This window comes from Accipiter gentilis, chromosome 24 (genome assembly GCF_929443795.1).
Source record: "Accipiter gentilis chromosome 24, bAccGen1.1, whole genome shotgun sequence".
In the NCBI taxonomy this organism is placed as follows: domain Eukaryota; kingdom Metazoa; phylum Chordata; class Aves; order Accipitriformes; family Accipitridae; genus Astur; species Astur gentilis.
In genome coordinates, this window is record NC_064903.1 from 17,507,867 (window position 1) to 17,531,057 (window position 23,191).

General features: G+C 49.8%; 1 protein-coding gene across 2 annotated transcripts in view; it reads right to left on the reverse strand.

Annotated features, from left to right (window-relative positions):
- MCF2 (MCF.2 cell line derived transforming sequence) overlaps positions 1 to 22,535 on the reverse strand; it is a 59,004-nt gene extending 36,469 nt beyond the window's left edge. For both annotated transcript variants that reach the window (XM_049827208.1, XM_049827209.1), the window contains exons 1-4: positions 22,442 to 22,535; positions 9,777 to 9,845; positions 9,093 to 9,207; positions 3,573 to 3,663 (exon numbers count right to left, since the gene is read on the reverse strand). In XM_049827208.1, the coding sequence (XP_049683165.1) occupies positions 3,573 to 3,663; positions 9,093 to 9,207; positions 9,777 to 9,845; positions 22,442 to 22,496 (330 nt within the window). In that variant the 5' untranslated portion in view covers positions 22,497 to 22,535. The remainder of the gene's footprint in view (positions 1 to 3,572; positions 3,664 to 9,092; positions 9,208 to 9,776; positions 9,846 to 22,441) is intronic.
- Between the last annotated feature and the right edge of the window lie 656 nt (positions 22,536 to 23,191).

A 23,191-nucleotide genomic window follows, 5' to 3' on the forward strand; every position in this document is an offset into this window, starting at 1 on the left:
TTCCCCACAATATATTCGAGAAATCAAAGACAAAAGGGTACTTAACCTTGCCTTACGTTTCTCTTACTATTCGTAACACTACAAAGAATCTTGCGCGTTTGACAAACTTGGGTTTATGTAACAAAACACCTAAAAGAACCCTCTAAAGCCTTTGCCCTCTGCTATTCCTCTGCAGCGTATCGGGAAGGGCAGAAAACTACCAGCGCAATTCCACTAAATCAGGCAGTTGGCAACATTTCACTACTGTTAACTATCTCACTGACCAAAGACCACGCTCAGAACATTCTTCCCCTTCTGAGGACACAAATGTGTATATACCTTAAGGCCTCGGTTCGGCAACCTGTTTAAATGCATGCTCAACTATAACCACGTAGAGAGCCCTGATATAATCAATATAGACGAATTGGGCTAATAAAGCACAAGAAAGGGCGTGCGCTGGAATCACCACCGTTATTACCTCCTTAGTATGTCATCCTGACACGTTTAATGTGATTTTACCTAATAGTATGTCATCCTGACACGTTTAATGTGATTTTTCCTAATTTTAGGAATTCGGTTTTCAGCGAATATTCTTCCCTGCAGTTCACTGGGACATTCACGAGCTCGGAAATCAATAAACATGAAGAAAAAGTAGTATCTGCCAATAAGTTTGTTTCTGAGCAGTGGAAACTGAGGCTAGCGGTCCTCAGCCAGGTGCTGAAGCGAATGACTTTCTGCTGTCCCTTAAAGGAAAAGTCACACACCACCACGCCAGGTACTGCTAATTTGAGCTGTAACTTCCCCCCGAGCCAAAATGAAACTCCGAGGCGCTGCTACCTTTATTTTAGCCGGCTGCATCATTAACCCTCGAAGATGCTGTCAGCAGGGCAAATTCTACCGAGGGCCCCCTCCCTGCTTTCTCCTCCCGTCCGAGCGTTAAATAAACCCTTTCCCACGACATTTCGGGATGCGCTGGAAGCAGCACACCGCAGGACAACCGCAAGAAGAAAAAAAAAAAAAAAAAAAAAAAAAAAAACCAAACCGGCTACTCCCGCACGGAACATCTCCCTAAAAACACTCCCCGCGCCGCTCCATTAAAACCGTTCCGGCCAATATTCCCGCTCCCTCCAGCTTCCCACCCCCGGTCCAAGAAAAAAGCCTTTTTTTTTTTTGTTTTTTTTTTGTACCGCGATGCGCCCCTGTGTCCCTGTGTCCCCCCCCCCCCCCCCCCCCCCACCTCGTCCTTGGGCTCTGCAGCACGGCGGGCCCGGAGCCTTCTTACCGCATTCCTGCCGGCCCGCCGCCCGCCCCGCCGCGGGCTGCCCTCGGCCATCGCCCCGCCGAGCGCGGCCGGGCAACCGCGGGGCTCCCGGAGCTCGCCCCCGGGTCCGGAGCGGCAGGAGAGGGAGGGCAGGCAGGCAGCAGGCAGGGAGCAGGCAGGGAGCCGGCTCTCCCGGCTGGCAGCCCCGCTCTCCTTCCCAGCGCCGGGTTTGGTTTTAAGGTGGAATGCCAAAAATCATCCTGCAGACGGGAGCCAGCTCTTTCCTTCCAGGATTGGGATCTCTGCTTAGAGCTTTTACCCTTCCCTTCCTCTCCCCCCAGCCCACTCCACCCCCGTGATTATCTCTTTAAAGCCGTTTAGGATTTTTTTTTATTTTATTTTATTTTATTGGGGGGGGGGGGGCGGGATGTAAGGAAGGATGCTCCTGCCAAAACCCGAGGCTTGACCCCGGCAGCAGGGCCTGGCTTCCCAAAGCAAGCAGTACCGGCGTGAGCCTGGTTTGCCCATGCAATTAGAGACCTACACAAAGAGTTAAACAAAAAATCTGTACAGTCGGATACAACGTTTTTCTGGATCAGATGCACCGCCGCAGAGCTGCGATTGCACATACATATGCTGAAAAAATAGGACACCCTGTGTATTTCAAATTCAGCTTATTTGCGCTTCTTTATTCCAAAATTACACAAAGATCAGAAAAAAGACTTACTTTTTTTTTTTTTTTTTTTTAATTGCAGCATGGCTTATGGTTTATCATTGGAAAGAAATCAAGACTGAATCTTTTGTGTTGGCTGCACAAAGGCAAGTCCAGTCAAACACCTCCAGGACACAAAGACAACCCTGTAGGGCCAGACCCTGTTTTTAAGGCAAGATTCGCAAGTCTTAAGATTTAGTGGACACAGGTTTCCTGCTTCTCGTTCCTCTTTGCATAGAGCACCTCCGCATTATTTACATGGACAGCCCTGATACTACAGGCAAAGTCAGTTCTCTACCTGGACACACAGCGCGTACAGGTACACAAATAGGGTGTATGCTCAAAGGTCACACAATGATTAAATTTTCTTATTAAACACAAAATGAATGACACTTCTGTAGAAGCTACAAATTAGGACAGGATTTTTTCACATTTGAAACTTCCAAACTATGCAAAGCGACTACATCATCCTTAAAGGATGCTCTTAGCACTAGCCACCTGTTCAAACGCCGGCAGCAGAACTGAATTTCGATGATCGCTTTAAAGAACTATTTCTTAAATGCTGCTGCTTCTCTAATGGTATGGTAACTAACCATACTTGGAAATTCAGTTTATAACATCCAGGAAAATCAAAACCCAAAATACTGACAGCAGTCACTTATGCACACTGCAGAAAGGTAACCCTCTCCTCCCTCTACGAGATGCCTACCAGCAAAATGCCATCAAAGCCAGACATTTTTAATGCCAAGTTCGGCTGTACCAATATTAACTACTTAAAACAATGTAAAAGATCTAACTTTATTGGATCTAACCAGAATCAGGTAAGAGCTTGCTTTCTTGGTACATACTATTCATTCCCTGTCAGATGGATCAATGCCTTCAACTCTTCAATAACCATAAGCAGAAACAAAGGCAATAATAATACACCCAGAATATTTTCATTGACTTACGCACGTGGCACAATCTGGTTGGGAAAGCATTTATCAACTAGCTCCTACCTATCCACGCATCTATAAACCTGACTTTTCTACACCTGCAGGCACTACTGTAATACCACGCTCTGATTTCTTAAGACACAACACATTGCTGAGTTGCAAAAAGCTTACTTTTAAGATATGTTCAGACAGGGTATGTGTTAATGATGTGTAGCGCAGAAACATGTGTAATAGATATTTAAAATACATGAATGCATACACACACATTTAAAAAGGTTTTTCCACCCATACCCACATACAAATGCTTATGAAGCCTGTTTTAAGAACCTAATGCTTTCAGTCACTGACAATTAGGTAAAATATAGTCTCACTAATAACCAGTGTCTAGAAAGAACATATATGAAGCCAAATTCTCCACCCATCAAAAGCACAGAACATGGCACAAAACACATTTGAACCACTATGAAAAAGTACAAAACCAAGCAAATACTCAAACAGCTCATTTACGCACTCAAATGGGGCGTAGAGCTATGCCTGAATTAATTACAGGGCCATAAAACAAAATACTACCTAGAGAGAAAGCACGAGCATCATTACTCCTGGTTCCCAGTGTTTTCTGAAAGTGATACGTAATGGGCACGATGACATAGTACATGAAAAGAAATTAACATTAAAGAGGACTTACTGCTATTTTTTGGAGAGTCATTTTGACCGATGTCCATGTGTCCAATCTTCTATCCAGGATTAGGATAAATTTGGTGTCAGAGTCATGTTGACTACGAGACAAGAAAATACCAATAACCAGACAACATTTTGAGGGAATGTGACTCTGTTCCCCAAAAAACCCCAAAACCAAGAACAGAGAACGCAAACCACATTTTGACCTTCCCACAATTGCCAAAATTTCCTTTGAAAAAATTTCCCTGAGCAGATTCCGACAAGAAATTTGGGAAGCCCACTTTACTGTTAGCCCAGGGTTAAGCATCACCTTTGAATTGCCTAGGAGATGGAGACAACAGATCGGTGGAGACAAGAGATCGCCCTCGAAACCCGCCGCAGCTCGGGGGTGGCCGGCAGCCCCCCTCCCCACTGCCCCAAGATCCACATCCCTGCCCTCACCGCCGAGCTCTTCCCTCCGAGGGAGCTTGCTACCCGCTCGCCCGGGTTACGGCAACCAAGCGATGACTCCTGGCTAGTTTTGGCACAAGGCAAGAGAGATGACACCGAGCCAGGGAAGGGTGATGCCAGCCTGGCAGGGGGAGCTGGTGCCGAAACGGGCTGCCGGGGCTTCCCTGGCACCTCCCGATGCCCCCTGGAGAGGCAGCGACTGCTGGGAGGCACTTTCCAACACACTCTGGTTCACTTGGCTTCCCGACGTCCCTTTTGACACCCAAATCCTTTAAGGTGCTTTGAAATCCCCAGTCTCACCAAACGAGCCAGCAGTACCGGGGATGCCCAGTCTGGCAGGTGACCCAAGGCGCAGGTGTGCTCCTGTCTGTAATTCAAATTTTGCCTTCCCAGGCCAGCTGGGTACAGCTCAGCCAGGCTCAGGCCGTGACGATACACACTCCAGGGCAGTCTGAATTACAAACTGGAATCGTGTTTGCACACAGGTAAGGGTAAGCCAGCTTGTAACCGAGTCCTCCGATGGGAGTGTATTTACAGGATACTTAAGTAATATTTACAATATTTATTTTGCGGATGCTGAAACAGGATAGCCGTGTCCCACACCACCCTATCCAGGCGTCTCAGTGCCGTAGAGAGGCTCCCAGTACACGTGCTGGCTCCCGAGAGCTGGGTCAGGTATCTGCAGAGGGCATGGCCCCGTGCTAGCAGCCTACCGCAAGCACCGTCTTCAGTAATTCTTGTGTTTGGCAAGCGAAAACACATGGTGGATTACTCAGAAGTATCACATGGCAGACAATACTTGGCAACTTCACTACCGGGAAAAAAAAAAGTCACTTGAAGCCAGTGCAGGAGCTTTCATTCAATGCACATCTTGCTGCTCTGGTCTGTGATAGCTACACCTTTGACAAATATATTTAAAAGGAATTAGCAGTTGTGCTGAGGGGAAAAAAAAAAAAATTCCCTTTGGCTCATAATAACAATCAACTGAGGATATGTAGAGGCACCCTGCTCCCAAGCTGTCCTACAAATATATCTCATGGATCTCTAATGCCACACCCAAAGTGCAAAGGTTTCATGTGAATTTATACATTGCCATTGAGGCGTAGCAGAAAAGAGCAGAGAAAATGAATAGCGTATTTTACACATGGGTCGTACACAGAACTTCCGCATGTGATAACGTCTAATGTTCCACACCGCGAGCTGGATCAGGCACGGCTTTTCGGCCAAAACAGTTTTTAGCTAAAATAGTTCTGGCAACATGAGATGATTCTGCAGGTTTCTGTCAGCTCTGTTCAGCCCCACCACGAGTTAAATGACCCGGGTGGGTGGGAGGGGGGCAAAAGGATCCTTTTGTTTGAAGTAAAAATAAAACCCTTCGGTTTTTCAGCACACCCTAAAACTTTAAAAGGTAGGTCTCTGTCCTATGAGAAACAATTCCCCAACTCCCCACAGTATTTCCCAACACGCTGCAATTGGGAAAAAAAAAAAAAAAAAAAAAAAAAAAGTGTTTACACAGCACTGCTGTCATCGTAATAAAACCTGAAGAAAAAACCCAGAATCCAAGTAATTTAGAAAAGGCAGCCAGACTGTAGTGCACTGTCAGTTAATAGAAGTATGCCAAAGTATGCCATTTACTCAGGACAAGGTTATAGTCAGAGAGTAGCCTCTAAGCATGCCAATTTACTTTTATCAGTTCCCTTACAGACACAAAGAAGAAAGTTCCCAGCTGTCCAAAAGCCTTGAAACCTACTGTGGGAAATTTTTAATTTACTCTGGGGCTAGTGGAGCAAGTCCACGACTATTTGCAACCCAGGCCTTGCAGGTTTATCAGATTTCCAATCCTGTGATGTACCTTTTAGACTGACAATAAAAATAAATCAATGCTTTCTCACCAAGGCTGCAAGGGGTGAGTTCATTTGCATCCAGCAGCAGAAAGATGGAGACAGATAACCAGATCAAGGATTATTTCTCTCCGGGTGCTTCTTCTCACTTTTTTTTCTTACCCGTAATTTTGTATGTGTTGTAGGACGTACCAGACTAAAAATAAAGACTTGGGATGTTTTGCAGGAGGACTTGAAATCAGATCCTGGAGTCTGCAGTTGTGAGATTTATCACAGGACTGAGACTCCTTGCGGCTGGTGGGATCAGAGCACTCTGTCAGGACCCGCTGCCTAATACTTAACTTCAGAGGTATTTATAGCCAAGAGCACCCTTCCCTATGTCATTACCCCATGTTATTAGCCACAGCTCTAAATCACTTTGTACTTCATTTCCCTATCTAAGTGAAACATGCAGAGCTTGTCTAAATACTGAAAAGCTGGGTAGTCAAACAAGAATAGAATAGAATAGAAGAGAACAGAACAGAATAGAATATTTCAGTGGGAAGGGCCATACAACGATCTTCTAGTCCAACTGCCTGACCAATTCAGGGCTGACCAAAAGTTAAAGCGTGTTGTTAAGGGTGTTGTCCAATGCCTCTTAACCACTGACAGCCTTCGGGCATCAACCACCTCTCCGGGAAGCCCGTTCCAGTGTTTGACCACCCTCAGTAAAGAAATGCTTCCTAACCTCCAGTCTAAACCTCCCTTGGTGCAGCTTTGCACCATTCCCACACGTCCTATCGCTGGATCCCAGGGAGAAGAGCTCAGCACCTCCTTCTCCACGTCCCCTCCTCAGGAAGCTGCCGAGAACAATGCTGTTGCCCCTCAGCCTCCTTTTCTCCAAGCCAGACAAGCACAAAGTTCTCAGCTGCTCCTCAGAGGACATTCCTTCCAGCCCTTTCACCATTCCCTGGGATGCACTCAAGGACATTCAAGTTCTTCGTAAATTGTGGGACCCAGAACTGCACACAGTGCTCAAGGTGAGGTCGCACCAGTGCTTTATACAGCAGGACTTTTTTAGTTTTCAAAGACACTATTATTTTTCTTTTACTTTAATTGTAATATAGGACAGATTTTTGTAATAACAATCTTACATATACCATAACTCATTTAAATTGATTTTTTTTTTTCCCTTAAAGCTTCTACTGAAATTCTGACTTACCTCGGAAGAAATAAAGTCTTTTCGGGTACACAAAAGATCAGCATTTGTGCCAAAGTCTAGACTGTAGCAGTCTTCAATCCAAGCCTGGATAAAGTGCCGCTCTATCGCTCTCAGGGTCTCCTATCTGCACATACTGGGATCTGTCGCACTTACCAGTGCCTCTCCTTCAAGCACACCATCGCACAGCGCTGTTCTGCAAAGCCAGCCCGAAGGCAGGCGGGCAGGCAGCCCACCACGTGCATTTTGAGTTGGATGTGCAGGGAGCGGAAGGTGGGGATCTGCTACTTATTCTTCTGTACAACTTTTCCATACAAGCCCTTTCTGCAGCTGCCTCCTGCCTGCAGCATGGTTCCCAGGAATCCTAAAGTAAAATTAACTTGCCTAGAAGACTCGCCTTCCTCCTGGCTCTGTTTCTGTTATTAATGCACTGACCTTGCAGAGCAAAGAGTAGCTTACAGCATCCATCTCCTTTATCTAAAAATTATTTCCAGAAGAAGAACGCTTCGTGAAATTCAGCTTCCCAAAATACTATAAACCTGACCTCCCAAGAGGTTTCCTCAGACTGGTATCAGTAGGACAATACACGGTCCTTCCTACTGATTGCATAGGAAAGGCACTCTGTGTGTAGTTTTGCTATGCCCATACACATCCATAGGTATGTGGCAGGGAGGCATTGATGCATCCACAGCTAACTCTGACATGCACGTCAAATATTTACCTCTTTTAGGGACTTTCTGGCCCAAAGTCTGAGCTCTGATCCCATGATGGGATGCCGCTGAGGAACGCGTACCCAGGGGTACCAGAGCTGACACACGCCTTCCACCCTCACCCAGGTGATGCTTTTCCTTGCTCCCCGACACCACAGCCTCTTCGACTCCAAAGCGTTAAAAAGTACATGGTTTTGAGATGGTCAGGTGTTAAGGCAGGCTGTTATGGTGGTAGGAGGAGGAGAGAACCATGATTAAAGAGGTTTTACTAATAACATGCTGAACATGTTTGAATCACCAGCAAGCTCACAGCTCTCATTAGTTTCCTGATCGAGTTTGACCTACCACAGGGACAGCAAGACTGCTCATCATGCTAATGCCAGGGTGTTTACACTCCCATGAAATAAGAAGCCCTGGACAAACCGGGCAGAGCTGGGAAGTGCAGATGCACGGACACGGGCTGCCTGCACAGCACGAAGGAGAAACCCTCTGGCCAGCACACACCACGGCACGCTCCGGGCCACGCTGGGACAGTGCTCTGTCCGCCAGGACCCCACGAAACTTCAGAGTCCATCCCAAGAGAGGACAAAGGAACCAGAGGCTCTTTTTTTTTTCCTGCAGAGGTGGCTAAACACAGGGTACTTCTTCCAAGGCAGCTCCCATCTAGCTGCTGTCAACCTGCTCACCCCTGCAGGAAGAAATTGGCCCAAACAGGCATTATTCAAGGAAATGAAGCATTCCAGGTAACTGAGTCACCAGGCTCAGCAGCAAGAAATAGGAGGGCCGTTAATCTAAGTGTACAGCCCTGTATGTGGCACAGGCAGACTGTCAGCCGCTTCCCCCCGAGACACAGGCGGGTAATGGGAGCTGCGGCACGCTGCTGAGCCATCGCGTGTAATGGGGGCCCCAAACTGTTTGTTCCTGTAATTAGTCTCTTCCTCTGGTTATATTTCTCTTTTTCCACAGTAATGACTCTCTATTTGTACATGTCAAAATATTATTCTGCAGTGGGATGGCATATTTAAGCAGTGACACATGTCAAAGCTTAGGGAAAGCTTGCTGGGAGACTTAATAAACTAAATTTATGATACGCACAGGCTGACGAGTCATAGGGGTGATGTCCACTTTTTACTCTGCAGTTAGTGGCACACTAAATACCACGCCTGGACACCATAAGGGCTTGCATCGTTCGCCTTCTCCCTCTTACTCCCTCCGAGAGCTGAAGACGCCCCTCACCCCCACGCGTGGCATTACCCCAAAGATCCCCTGCCTGACCCAGACCAACACCTCTGTCCATCACAGGCGAGAGCTAGAAGGGAGCCACATACCTCGGGACTGACGTTAGGTATGTTAAGACTTTAGATACGATCTCCTCGGGCACCTCGTTGAAGCGAGCGTTGTCGGGGAGGGTGATAATCCAAGCCTTGTCTTTCCCTCGGCCACCTGGAATAAAGACAAGGATGCTTCCCTGGCCGTGCTTTTGAGGAGGGCCAGCAGCAAAGCCCAGGTCCACCAGTCAGGTCAGAAAACATGCTGCTGCCATTATAGAGGTTTTTTTAGATCACCAGAGTAGCAAAAATGGGCCAAATCCTGCCTCCGATTTCAAGCCCGACACACACACACAGGTGGTAGAAACAAACGTGTTAGGTACCAGATATTTCCTTTATTTACTGAGCGTACTTTACATGGCACAGCGAAAGAAGTCAGAAATACAAAGACAAATCAGCACGCTGGTCTGGAACCTACAGAAATACATCTCAAAGCAAAACGCTTGTTAATGCGTTGAGTGTTTGAAGGTAAGAATATTTTACAGTATGGCTCGAGACAGAAACCTAATATGCTCTTTCAAACTGCCTCAATGTTTTATTAACAACATTTCTAGTGGCACTGGAGACTACCTGATGGATAATATCCCGTGCGGAGTATCATTTTGCCAAATAGCGCAGAAGTTCGTCTGGAGTATTTAATTACCGCACAGAGAGAGAGACCCTGGAGAAGTTCACCATACTCACCAGAAAGAAAAGCAAACTCTTTCATCAGATCATCACTGATGTCCTTTGCACAGATGGGTATTGCGGTTTCTGGAAAAAAACCCAAAAGCAGCAGTCAAAAAGGAAGCAAAAATCCAAAGCAAACCCGTTTATCAATGTGTTAACCCAACGGTGGGACTTGAACCAAATGCAGCTTCCCTAAATCATATATGAAATTTTGTAACAAAGGATATAGGGTTCTCCTAGAAACCAAGGTTTCTAATGACTCTAACAGGACAATTGCCATCAGTCAGCAGCAAATGTATTCTATCAAATTCTTATCAAATGTCCTAAAGGAGCACTGCCTGGGAGTTTGAGTGCTCTCCCCTCAGCAGGGTCTGTCCAACGTTAATTTTTATATTTTGGAGTTACCAATTTTATTTCCCTATTTTGCAAACTCCCCCAGTGCTTCCTAGCCTCGTCAATGTAATGGACTGAGGTTTCCGCCGGGAACAGCAGTGTCCAAGGCTGCCGCGCTGGGAACGAGGGTGGGGTTTCAGACTGTTACAGTCTTTAATTTTGAGCCAATACGCTTCTGAAACCATGTTTTCGTCTGGCACAGGGCCACATGCACTGGAAAGGCTGTTGTTCTTACGTTCGGTTATTAGACTTCTTTTTAATTACATAATGGTAGAGGCTGTTTTAATACCAGATTTAGCACATTGACCATTTCAGTGGCAATGAAGCACATCGGAACAATATACATAATTTTACCTTTCCCTGGGAGAAGGAAACAAAAAAGACTGACTAAACACAAGAGGAGCTGATAGCTGGTAGACATTTTTCTGGATTATCTATAAATGGAATGATAGCTAAAAATTAAACATCCTTGTTCCTGCAAATAAATGTTTTAAAGCACATCTATACAGATTAAAGTCCTGTGCTTTCTGATAATCAAATTTTAAACACTGATTATTTTACAGAGCTGGTCCTAGAGAATAATCTTTTGGCTGTTTTACATCACACAGACTGCATACTTCTGCACACTCCAGCGTAATCAATATTTATTCTATTACACTTTTTTCCAAAAGCTTTCTGGTCACTTCTACTTTGTCTAAGGATTTTTCAGGCCTTTAATCGACTGTATGGAGCTGCAGCCCAGAGGTGCACGAGGTAGGGGGGTCCTCTGCCTCCTCCAGTCCCCGCCGGCCACAGGCTGCTCCCTGCTCTTCTACGCATGCGCTGCTATTTTTTCCTCTTGTAGATAAAAATGTTATTTTTGTTTGTTAAGGATCGAGCCTCGGTCCCACTGGCATCTACAGAAACATTCTTGATTTTAACAGGCCCCAGAATTGGTCTTGGTAAGAAAGAAGTTTGTCTTGCAAAGATATTTCAAATATTTCTCTCTCATTCAACTGCTTCACCTAACTTGAGGACAAGCAGTGGCAATAGGTTTCTTCTCTTAACTGATTTTTTTTTTTTTTTCCAGCTCAGCGGTTTCACACTGATAAAAATCACATCTAATAACTTAATGAGCTCCAACACATGAAGTAGATGATCTTGAACATGTGGGTCTTTGAAAATACAAGACGAGAGCCCACGGCTGTGCACAGAAAAGCGTGGGGCTGTTCAGCAGCTTGTCTGCATTTGCAGTTGGGATGAAGCCTGTCCCTAAAGCCAGGTCGCCTTGCCTACCCTTGCCAACCGCTTTCCCCGAAGATGCAGCCACTGGCAAGCCAGGCAAAGTTTTGCCCTGCGCTATAACGCCCGCACGTGACTCAAGCGCTCAACAGTAAAAGCAAACACCGTTGCAGGTTTACAGTAAATGCAGCTGTTGTTTCTGGTTCTGCAGTGATACAGGAGGGAAATGCTGGTTTATTGATAGCTGTCCAGGGAACAGGCTGGGAAAAGGGGGTTAACCTTTGCATGGTTAAAAAAAAAAAAAAATCAGTTAATTAAAAAGTTTCACAAGATGTTTTCTCACTGAGAACGACCTAACAACTTGCAGCCTTAAACTAAGCCGGAGACAACCACAGCTGGAAAAAAAGTAGCATTTTTCCACTGATATTTTCAAACTTTGCTTTCCAGAAAAGAAACATCATCCCAAAAATGCATTCTCTAACCCCAGAGCCTGGTGCTTATTCTCTCACTTCTCTCTTAGCTGCAATTTCCCAACGATCATCCTGGAAACTGCAAAAACCAACTGATGTTTTAATCCCATCTGTGCTGGGGGGCTGCAGTGAGACTCGCTGTGCCGTGCCCTCTGCAAACGTGGGCGCAGGCAACCCCCATCCCACACAACCTGCCAGCCAAGCAAGTACTGCTGGGCCACGACGGCAAGTGGACCTGGCATTTTTGGGTTTGAGGGGCAAAGCACGGTAGGATGGGGATTCCCACCACGCTCGGGAGCCATGGTTTCCAGCAAGGACCCTGCTCCCCAACATTTTATTCCACTGGAAGTTTCACCCTTGACTTTGGCACCAAGGTGGAGACTCAGATTCCTATGGCACCCTTATGACTTTGAGTTTCTTGCCTCTCAAGGGATGCCATTTTCAAAAGAGGGCACTCAGCACCCTCAGGAAATCAGGCCCTTCCGAGCATTCCCAAGTTGAACACCCAAAATAACTCATTTGAGGAAAAACTAGGCGGGAGGAATTTACTTCAGGCGGTGAAGGCTCAGGGAGCATTTCCCTTACAAACCCTCCCCGTCTCCTGAGGGGTAGGAGAATCCAAGAAGCGACGGAGCAGCAGGACGGCTGCCCTTTCATAAGGTCGAGGCACAACAACAGGCTGATTGTGGTCCCATGAGAGCCGCTCCTTGGCCAACTCATCGCTCGCTCTGCGTTGGCCATCGAACTCAACCTCCTGGGCACACGTTAGGGAAAAATCAAGCGCTGGCATCAAATTCACAAGCATGCTGCTGTGCCTGCGGCACGCCAGTTGGATGTTACTATAAATCCTGCACAGAAGCATGACCTCTGTCCTCAAATACTAGTCTCTGGAAAAAGAGCAGTGAAAGGCAGCGGGGCACCAAAGATATCCGCCTCTCAAACGAGGCTTTCAGTTGATGTTCATGTAGCAAACTGGGGATTTCCTATTTGAAGGACACTCTCGAGACAGTACAGAAAAGACCCCAGGGTACTGCCCAGCGCTGGCTAGCCTGCATCTCGCTTGGCACGAGGCGGAGGAAGTCAAGGTTTCATGCAAGTCCACTCGTTTCTCTTAAAAAGAGGCTTTGTGATCATCAGCTGCTATAGAATGGAGCTGTGCTGTTATAAAATCAAGCCTGAACCCCCCGTGTTACAGCATCCCAGAGCACTTTATAAACTATGCGGCTACCTCCACACAGTTGGTATGACCTCAGGCTTTAGGGTCTTACTAAAAGAAGCATCATCTGGATGATAAATTGTCAGAACAGCGTAGTAACATTTTTTATATAGGCTCTAAGATGGATATTTATAAAACGCTGCTGCAATTATTACATTCAGAGACTCCTCTACGGAGGAGATCGTTGCCATGACACAGAGTTTTGGAGGACACGTGAAGCCAAGCAGGGAAAAAACAAAGGGGAAATAGAGAGCTCCCTACCCCTCTGAGACAAACTAATGTGGCTCAGCAGGGAACCCTGTTGAATCTGTCCTGTCCCCATCATTTGGTTTACACAGTCCAGAACATTTTTCTAGGTCCTCTCCATAGGACCATATCTCCAGGCCACTGCACAGGCTGCAGTTGTAAGAACGACGCTTATTGTTCGCAAGCTTCCCCTTCGAGGCGATTCAAGCACGGCAGGACTTTCACGTACGGTGGAGGTCTGCAGTGACATTCAGAGAGGGGACAGATACAGTCCGAGTCCAAATTCCTCTCGTAAAACTCAATTAAACTCTGAAGTGCTTTGCTCTTTGGTAACTATTGTTTTCTTTTCTTTTCAAAACTTTGCAGGCCCGCAGCATCTGCAGACAGCAGCTGTGTAACGCATCTGCCAAGCTGATGTAATAGCGCCTTAAACTTCACAACACTGACCAAATATTGTTTGCATCTATAAAATCCATTTGGAGATGGCTTTGTTGTAAATGAAGAATAGCAGCTTTTCATGTGAGGGTTGCTGCCGTAGTCTAGGAAACAAAACTGAAGTAAATCAAATGAAAAGGGTAAAGGATCACGTTGAGCTTCTCCGTGATCTGCTTGTTCTCGGCTGCTCGTCCATTTGGACATCTACACCCAACGAAGCAGCATTTATTTGTGTCAGGGGAGCCTGCAAAAATCAGCACATTTGTAGCCTATTTCCACTTCCCCCGGTGACTTTCTGGGCTAACTGGGGTCATCAGCCAGCATCTGTCTCAGGTTGTCCCACCGCTGGAGGACCCACCTGCCTCCAGAGGTTCCTTTGAGGCTAACGACACCTGTAACACGCACCTACGTAAACCAACAGCGTTTGCAAGAAGGTCTGGTGCTCGGGGAGTTTCAATGAGCAGGGCTTCTTCCAGCGGCCACAGGCACCCCTGCCCGAGGCCGGCGTCGGTGCAAACCCCCCAGAACAGCCCATGGAGCACAAGCTAGGCTGGGCGTGAGGAGTAAGTCATGCCCGTCTAATCTGCTTTGTGCAGGAGTGGGAACAGAAATCCCTTAGAGCAGAGTACCCCGACCGTGGACCCAGTGCGATGCAGAGGGAAACCCTTTCAGCTTCTCCTGCTGAAGTTGCTCCATGTTGCAAAATTAAATATTCATTGGGGCAAAGAACAGAAACACAGCTCTGTATCTGAGGAGAAAGACCAATGCACCACCCTGCAGTTTGTCCCCTTATTTCAGTCCGGATTGCTGTACCCACTCAAAACACTCAGGAATGACCCTGCAGCCCATCATTTGGGGCACTCACTTGGGATGAGGGGAACAGTTTCACCTGAAATTTAATTATCTGCAAAACCCAAAAGCTCCTCCAGGAAAAATGACAGAAATCCATCCGACAGCCGCAGTCAGGGCCCCAGCTTGCTGCAGCAAACGCAAGTCTCCATCGCCCTGCTGTGCGTCCTAGCCGGCGAGCGGCTGAGCCTCACCCTGCTTTCTCACCGAGCAATTTCAAAAGACTTTGGATTGAACCCAACACACGAGAAGAAACATCGTCGTTCTTCCTATCAGCACACCATGTCCAGAAAGCAAGACGGAGTTATCAGAGAAAAAAACCACTATTTTATACTGTCTGCAAACTGCGCCGCTGTGAACGGCAGGCTTGCATGAGGTCTACACAAAGCCTGTCCAACGGCACGGTGCCCAGAGACAAAGCGCCTGTCCCTGGCTGTGGGGAAGGAGCAGGGCAGGAGCACGCAGGCAGCTGCAGTTACTGCCCGGGCACCGCTTCAACCCGTATCTGCCCGGGGATCGCGCCTCACCTGCGCGATCTCCAAGCGGCGCCTTCCCCAACGAGCTTATCCCTGGAGTAGGATTCCAATTTCCACATCACCGGATCCACCCTCCTGCCTCTCCATCCTCCTCCGTACCTGCCCGGGAAGAGGATCCGACGCTGCGTACGGGCAGAGCAGGTGTTTACACAGAGTTTGTGGGAACCGGAGCCAGGAGGGGCTGGCGGCCGGCCAAGGCAGCAGGATGCCGATGGAGATACCGCGCTGAACGGCACGTTCATTAGAGAACGTGTAGTGGAGAATAGGACGTTGTGCTCCTCGACAAGGCCTGCCGTATTCACCAAAAGCTTCTTTACAGGACCTGTGCTGAGCAGGGAACTGACAGCCAAGGTCCTGAGGCTGCTTCCCGGCTTTGAGACTAAACTCTTTGGTAGCCAGGAGCAAATTGCGTCTCCCATGGCTTCGGTTCCTCATTTGCAAACAGGAACAGGCACAAGCGCCAGCAGGATATGAAGTTAGCAAAGGGCCACGAGCGTGTCTGATGACAGGAGCAGAAAAGCCCCCTGCGGCCCCCATCCATCAGGCTGTTGTAGGTGTCCACCTCCATACGGGTTGTGCAAGAGCTGGCATCGAAGGGCGGCTATTAAAAACCCTATTGAACTAACCGTTGGATGGTATTGGACTAACCTGGACAGCTGGGCAAAGAAAAGGTTTCCACAACCCACAGGACTGGTTTCTGGGTGCACCAACGAACTGAAAGTCTTGGGATCAGCCATGAAGTCCACCAGCCAGGACTTGGTGGCTTCCTCCAGGGGGACCTGAGGCCAAGGGATCTTTTTTCCCCTACAAGTGAATTTGCAGCACACTGGCTCACAGGGGCTTGCAGGTCCCACACCAAGGACTTCTAAAGATCCATAGGGCAGAAAACCAGAGGGGCCTACTAATAAAAAAAGACATTTCTACTCGGTCCCACCGAAGTCATCCAAAGCTGCAGAGCACATGGGCGTTAACAGCCTTACGCTGCAATTCCACCTTTATAGCCGAGGTAACAGCCTGGCCACAGATTTAGAACTGTGGGGACCTTTTCCCCATGTGAGGAATACTCTGCAGTAAAGCAAATACCCTGCATCAAGCAAATTTCCTTCTCTCCACACCCAAGAAGTTCAGCTGCTGAAGAAACAGAGACTTGATCGTGCAAAGGGCAAAAACTGCTGTGGTCCTCTTCTGCATTTGCAAGCGATCTCAGGTATGTTGCAGAAGCTGTATCTGTAATCATTAGTCATTTCTAACAGCAACTCTGAGCTGCACACACCCTCGTACGTACCAAAACCACGCTCACGCATCCTGCCCTGACACATACACACTCTTGTGGCCGGGGGTACCTGTTGCAAAGACGAGGCACTTTTGCTGTCCAGAGGAACCACATGGAGAAAATGCACCGTTAGCCATCTCAGCACAAGAACAATTTCTGCTCCTGCACTAAAACCTGGCACATTCAACAGTTTGTAATTCCAGGTGGTGCAGCCATTCCCCGTGCCAAGCGAGGGACACAAAAGACCCATTAAAACATTTATGGCAAAAAGCTTCAATACCCTTGACTGCTGCAAGGCCCTTTGTCCGCCCCTGCCCGCGGGGACAGCTTTTTTCTGGAAGACGTGATGTATTGATCCCGAGGAAGATGATGTGGCTCCTCGGTCAGTTCTGTCAATAGCCTGGATGGCAAACCTCCACCTGCCAGACACAAATCTCTCGGTAAATCTTTGACTTGGCAGAGGCACTTGCAAAACCTGCTTCTACAGGGTGGCTGAGCTGCCATCTCAAACACCTCCTGGGAAGAGCATCAGCACAATACGGGGGGGCAAAGAATGGTAGAGCCACGGGAAGAGCTGCACCCCGGGAAGATGGTGGGAGCTGTGGACAGACAGGGTGTATTTAGAGGGAGCTGGTGTCTCAGGTGCTGGCAGCCCACCCTGGTCCCCAGGCTACAGGTGGCAGCAGGCCACCCCAGGAGCTGCCAGGAGCCCAGCGATGCACGGCTGGCCCTCGGAGAGCTGGCTACGGAGGCGGTTCAGCAGGAAAATGCCTCCTTCAGAGCCAGATGGGACAATCACACAGCAGCAGCCACCACGCCACCCTTTCAAAGGGACCCGGCCCCTGCAAAGCCATGCCCCGTGCGGGACAGCCACCGGCACCGGTCCAGTACGGCCACCAGCCTCCACAGCCACGTGGGCACGAACGCAGACTCCCTCTTCCCGAACTGCTGCAGTAACCGCCTGCATGTGAGCATGCCCCAGGGAAAATCACGATTTAAACTTCTCCAGGAGCATCATCTCATGTCACAGATGGGAAATCGAGGCAGTCACGCCAGGCAGAAACACATCAAAACCACCCAGGGATTCAAAAAGGCCGTGGAAAGCCCCAGGAGGGTTAGTCCATCCCTAGGCGTGACGGGTTGGTCACCATGCCAGATTCAAGGACTCCTTAAATTATCCATTGTCAGACTGGGGAGGATATTTTAAGGAAAGGCTCACTCTGTTCGCAAGCTCTTTCTTTTACTTCTCCCCAAGCACCCACTCTGGCACGGCGTAGGAGGTAGGATACGGCACCAGATGGTCCTCGCTTCTGACCTAGTGGTGGTGCTTCTCCGCCGAGGCCTTCTGAGGCTTATCTGCAGTCGACGCTTCAGCGCAGACACACATCCCCATCACCCAAACCTGGGAGCGTGCTTGGCTAAGAAACCATACAGCAAAAGAAAAAAAGTGAAGCTTCTGAAAAACTAGAACGACCTTTTCAAAAGGCTTAGATGTATATACACTGAGGATAAGAGGAAAAATGCAAAAGAAACTGCTGTGAAAGAAAAAAAAAAAGATAAGAAATAGGAAGAAAATGTTAACTCAGCACAGTCCAGGCTTGTGGACCATCGTCAGGCAGCATGCCCGTCCCACGGAGGAATGTCCTCACGGGACCAGCCGAGTCGTCACGTTACAATAGGAGCTGATCAGCACAGCCAAAGAGGGATCGGATGGCACCGTGTCCAGGAGCGTGCAGAGAAACCCTGGATCAGGCCCCGCAGCCGAGCCTGCGAGCCCAGGGGAAGGAGCCTTCCACTCCCAGGCATCCCTCCAGCAACTGCTGGCAGGGGAATGCCGGCCGCGAAGGAGCAGGAGCGCCCAGGGCACCGGCATGGCACAGCTGCGGTCGCTCACTGACACACAAAACCGGCAAAACCTCATTCCTGCTGACCACGGGGCCATTGCTGTCAGCAGGACAAGGCGCAGCCAGCTATGGATCCCACATGCATGGGAACGCCATCCTCCGATATAATTTTGGGAGCTGGAGCGAGCAGAAAGGTCCCTGGGAGCTGGGGCTGAGCCGTACTGCCAGCGAGGAGGAGGATGCTCGGGGAGGTTAAAAGGTCCAGGGTGTCCCTGTGTGCTGGGGACCACGGAGTTTTGGGGGCGGGGGGGAATCTCTTCCAATTTAACAGCTGGTAAACTGTGGCAGCTTTGCTCAGAAAAGGCAAAGCAAAAGTAAATTGAATGGCAACCGCGCTCACGTGTTATCTCCTGTTATTGCTGTGGCTAATCTGCTAATGTGAGGGAACAAAATACTGGATGCTCTGATGTTTTCACGTCCAATCGGAAAAAGTATCTTCTCATATCACGCCAAACTAAGCAAAAACTGGCAAAGATAAAAGCCAGCTCAACTATACGTGAATTTACGTCTATTGCAAGAAACGCAATAAAAGTTTCTCAACACCCACCCTTGTAGATTCAAACGCAGCGTGGGAGTTGAGAAAATCTAGTTTCTTGCATTTCCAATACTTAGGAGCTTCAACGTACTTCTAATTTTCTCCTGTTCCAGTCACTCCACCCTTATGAGAGCCTCAGGAAAGCATCTGCAGGTGTTTGCCCATCAGCACCGGGGCACGTTTGCCAGCTGTGCAGGGGAAGGCACGTTTAGCATCTGTCACCAGTACACACCTTCCCAGCCAACATCAGCAGCCTCCGAACCAGAGCCCATTCAGCACAGAAGACTTCTAAAGCCAAATAAAAACATACACGCATCAACAACTTTCCCACCATGGTGCAATACTATGCAAGCGTTGGTTTTTTCCAAGCCAAATTCCAGCTTTGTGCACAAAGTAACTCCTGGGAGATGTAACAGCAGTAAATCCTTGGGCTCCATTACCTGCCTAGGAACCTGGAATTAAGTTCACTGAAGTCACTGGAACAATTTATTTGCTTTCATAGCCCGTATAGCCAGGAAACTAAATCGTACAGCCAGGTTGCCACAATGGCATCACCTGGAAACTCGGCTGCAAAGCGAGGGAAACTAAAAGCAATTTTCCCTGAATCGAAAATGGAAATGCTCAATTCTGGCATTCCCCTGTTGAGCAAAAGCACATCTCCAAATCCAGCTAACCACTTTCCTGAGGCAGGAGAAGGTCAGTGGCGTGGAAAGTGCGAGAGGGGAGGATACCACTGGCGCTCGCCGACTGTCTCCCACCTCCCAGCCCTCGGACAGACACCCACGGAGCAGCAAACGGATAATTGCACCTCGCAGGCGGCTCAGCCAGTGCGGGCTCCCAGGGAACAACTCTGCCCCGGGGAGCTCCTGACTCAGCCCTGCTGTAAATCCAAGTCTAGCATCACCTGGGGGGAAAAGGGATTCCGAAGACAAGGCAGCCCTATCCAGCCACTGCCACCACAGCAACTCGCTGTTCCTCTGCCCCCAGTTTTGCAACGGCCTTCAATTCTACTCCATTAGGGAAGCTGGCGGATGAGATGACAGCGGCTTTGGCAGCGGAGCGAGCTGAGGAGCGTGGGACCCGAGCGGTGCTCATCACACATGCCAAAACGACCACCGTCACGGTGACACGTGTCAGTCAGCGCGAAGTTGCCCGTTTGCAGGACGAGGCTGAGGGCGCTCGCCTGGTTTGTGGCTCTGGGATTTCCTCGCAAGTCCCACCTGCCAAAAACCGACTTTAACAAAAGGCTCCTACCAGCAGCATGACCAGCAACCATACCCGAGCTCCGACCTCCCCATCTCCGGGCACACGGCGGAAGCTCCGTGTCTCCAAGCATCCTCCAGTTCAGTGGCAAAGACGGCGCTTTGGAAGGCTCGCTCTTTTCCCCCACCATATTTTACACTTCAGTTGCTTCCCTCCCACACAGCCCTGCTGTCGCTTCACTTTCGTCCTGGTAAATGAATGATAAACCATTAAGCTGCAGTTGTAGCAAATGTGATGTAGGGAGAGGAAGCACGTCCCACGTACTACTGGCTGCTCCCAGACTACTACTCCTCCGTGGTCCACCCAAAGGGGTCTGGACCGATAGTGGCGCAGAGCTTTCGGATGCTGCTGGCCCTGTACTGCAGCTCTCCGAGGGAGGCCAAGCTGTTTTAGAGACAAGAATGGCTGTAAAAGGCTTGGGATTTACATAGGCTTCTATCTCACTGCAAGGCAGATGTGGGGGAAAAATCACCTTCTACTAGAACGGACCGACAAGTTTCCAGTACTGATGCGTGAAGGACAACAGTTAAAACATGGTCCCAGATCAGGCTGAACGCTCAGAAATCAGCAATGAGGAGAAAAACCTTTTGATTTATTTTTAATCTCATGATTTGGGGAACCTTACTCAACTTTGTATCTTTTCCAGTATCTCATTTTAAGAATCTATGTAGATGCCAAATCACGTGTCCAGATCCCGCAGCTATAACGACACAAGCGTGCCTTTGTGGAGACATTTTGATTTGGTATGAGCATTATACAAAGGTCATCTGCCAAGAGCTGGTTAGAAGACAGGGCTCATGCTCACGAGAAACCTGCCGCCTCCTTTCACCCAGTTTCCATTACATGGTTCATAGAAAACGTTCACCATCTGTGCCCCCATCCCTGTGTCACCCAGCTCCTCTTCAAGCAGCGTGGGTGTTTCATCGCCGACACCAGCACCGGGAGGATCGGACTTTTTTTTTTTAACCACATCTGTTCAAGTAGCATCCTTCGCTAGCTGACCACCATCACCCCTGCCTACATTTTCCTACCCGATTTGCAGGGCGCGGGCAAACAAAGAGGTCAGCGCGGGTCCGGTGGGCAGCACAGCCCGCAGCAGAGCGGAAGGTGCCGTGGTGGGCATCGTCCCAGAAGAGCACGTACACACGCAGCTCCTGAGAAGCAGGTGATGTATTGGTGAAGTCCTCACCTGTTTCTTACCCCCAAAGAAATTCCTCCCGCGCCCCAAACTGCGCTTTGCAAAGAGGTCAAGGAAACCGGAATTAGGCTGGAAACTTTTTTTTTGGGTCAGTGTGTCGGTTTTTTTGTGCCTGGCACGGCTCCAAGCGCTCTGCCAGCTGCGAACAAATGAAGAGCGATGAGCGCCTTCGCCTCCTGACAAGGTAAGCACCCTCTAGCGAGGATGGAGTCACCCAAGATGCCACTACTTCTCCTGGATTATGAACGACCTCTCTGCAAAAAAACCCCACCTCTTCTCCCCACAAGAAAACAGAGTAACAAAAAAGCCAGGCCTCCGAACAGTTTATGAGCGGATCATTGTCCATCAAAGGAAACACAGTTGAAGCACAAGAGCGGCTTCACAGCCTGTGGGTAAGGGATCAGATTGCGTTGGCTTCTCACGTTAAGGGTGTGCAGCCGAATAACCACAGCAACGTCATTACAACTCTGTGCCATCCCCAGCGCAGCCTGGGATTAGGCGATGTTTAAGGACCAAGGAATGAGGGAGGGATGAGGGGGTGTCCAACAGGGACACGCGCCTCACGCACATCCACTGCTTCTCTACTTCAGATACTGGGAAAGGGCACGCCGTAGGCATCAGGCTAAGATGCGACTTCCCAGGGAAGACTCCTTTAGTTTCACCCGTGGGGAATCTGCGAAGGGGACCGGCACTGCTCACCGAAAACCACCTCCTTCCTTCAAAACGCCCGTTGGAGCCCAGGCGTTCCAACAACACGCCGGACACGCCGGCAGCACAGGGCGAAACCGCTTCTCCTTAAAAAAAACCAACCGAGGTCTCCACCGACCACGCATCCCACCGAAACGAGGGGCACCCCCGAGCGCTCGGCACCCCTCCTAGGCACCCCTAACCCTAACCCCCCCTCCCCGGGGCTGCCCTCCCCGGCAGTACCAGCACACCGCCGAGTACCGACACGTTCGTATTCGTGCCCCGCCGCCCGCAGCCGCCGCTCCGAGCCGGGTACCGGCCGTACCGAGCACCGGCTCTCCCGCCTCCTTAGAGGGACGTCCACGGGGAAAACCCTTCGCCACCCGCGGGGTCCCCGGACACCCCTGACCCACCCGCCCCATCCCCTCGGGGTCCGCCAGCCCCCGGGACTCACCGGCGGCGGCCTCCAGCAGCGCGGCGGCCCGCAGCAGGCAGTAGTAGCGCTCCATCTCCCCGGCCGAGGTGCCCCCCGGCGGGGGACCGGCCGGGGCCGGCGCCGGGGCCGGGGCCGGGGCCGGGGCCAGGGCCATGCCCCGCGGCAGCGCTCCGCCGCCGGCACCGCTTCGCCGCCGCCGCCGCCGCCGCCCCGGGCCCGCGCGGCCGCCGAGGCGGGGCCGGGGGAAGCGGCCGCCGCCGCCGCCGCCGCCTCCGCCCGCCCCCCGCCCGCCCCCCGCGCCGCCCCGGCGGCCGCCCGCTGCCCGAGCCGCGGCCCCGGAGCCGCCGCCGCCTCCCGCCCCCCCCCGCGCCCTCGGCCTCTTGGCCCTTTTCCCCCTTTTTTCCCCTTTTTCCCCCTTTTTCCCCCTTTTTCCCCCTTTTTCCCCCTTTTTCCCCCCTTTTTTCCCCCTTTTTTTCCCCTTTTTTCCCCTTTTCCCTCCCCTTTTCTTCCCTTCCCTCCCGTTCCTTTTCTCCCCCTTTTGCCCTCTTTTTTCACCTTCCGCCCCCTTTTCCCCTTTTCTTCCCTTTTCCTCCTTCTTCCTTTCCTTTTTTCCCCCCTTTTTCCCCTTTCCCCCCCTTTTTTCCCTTTTCCCCCTGGTCTTCCTTTCCTTTTTTCCCCCTTTCCCCCCCTTTTTCCTCTTTTTCCCCCTTCCCCTCCCTTTTCCCCTTTTCTTCCCTTTCCCCCCCTTTTCTTCCTTTCCTTGGTCCC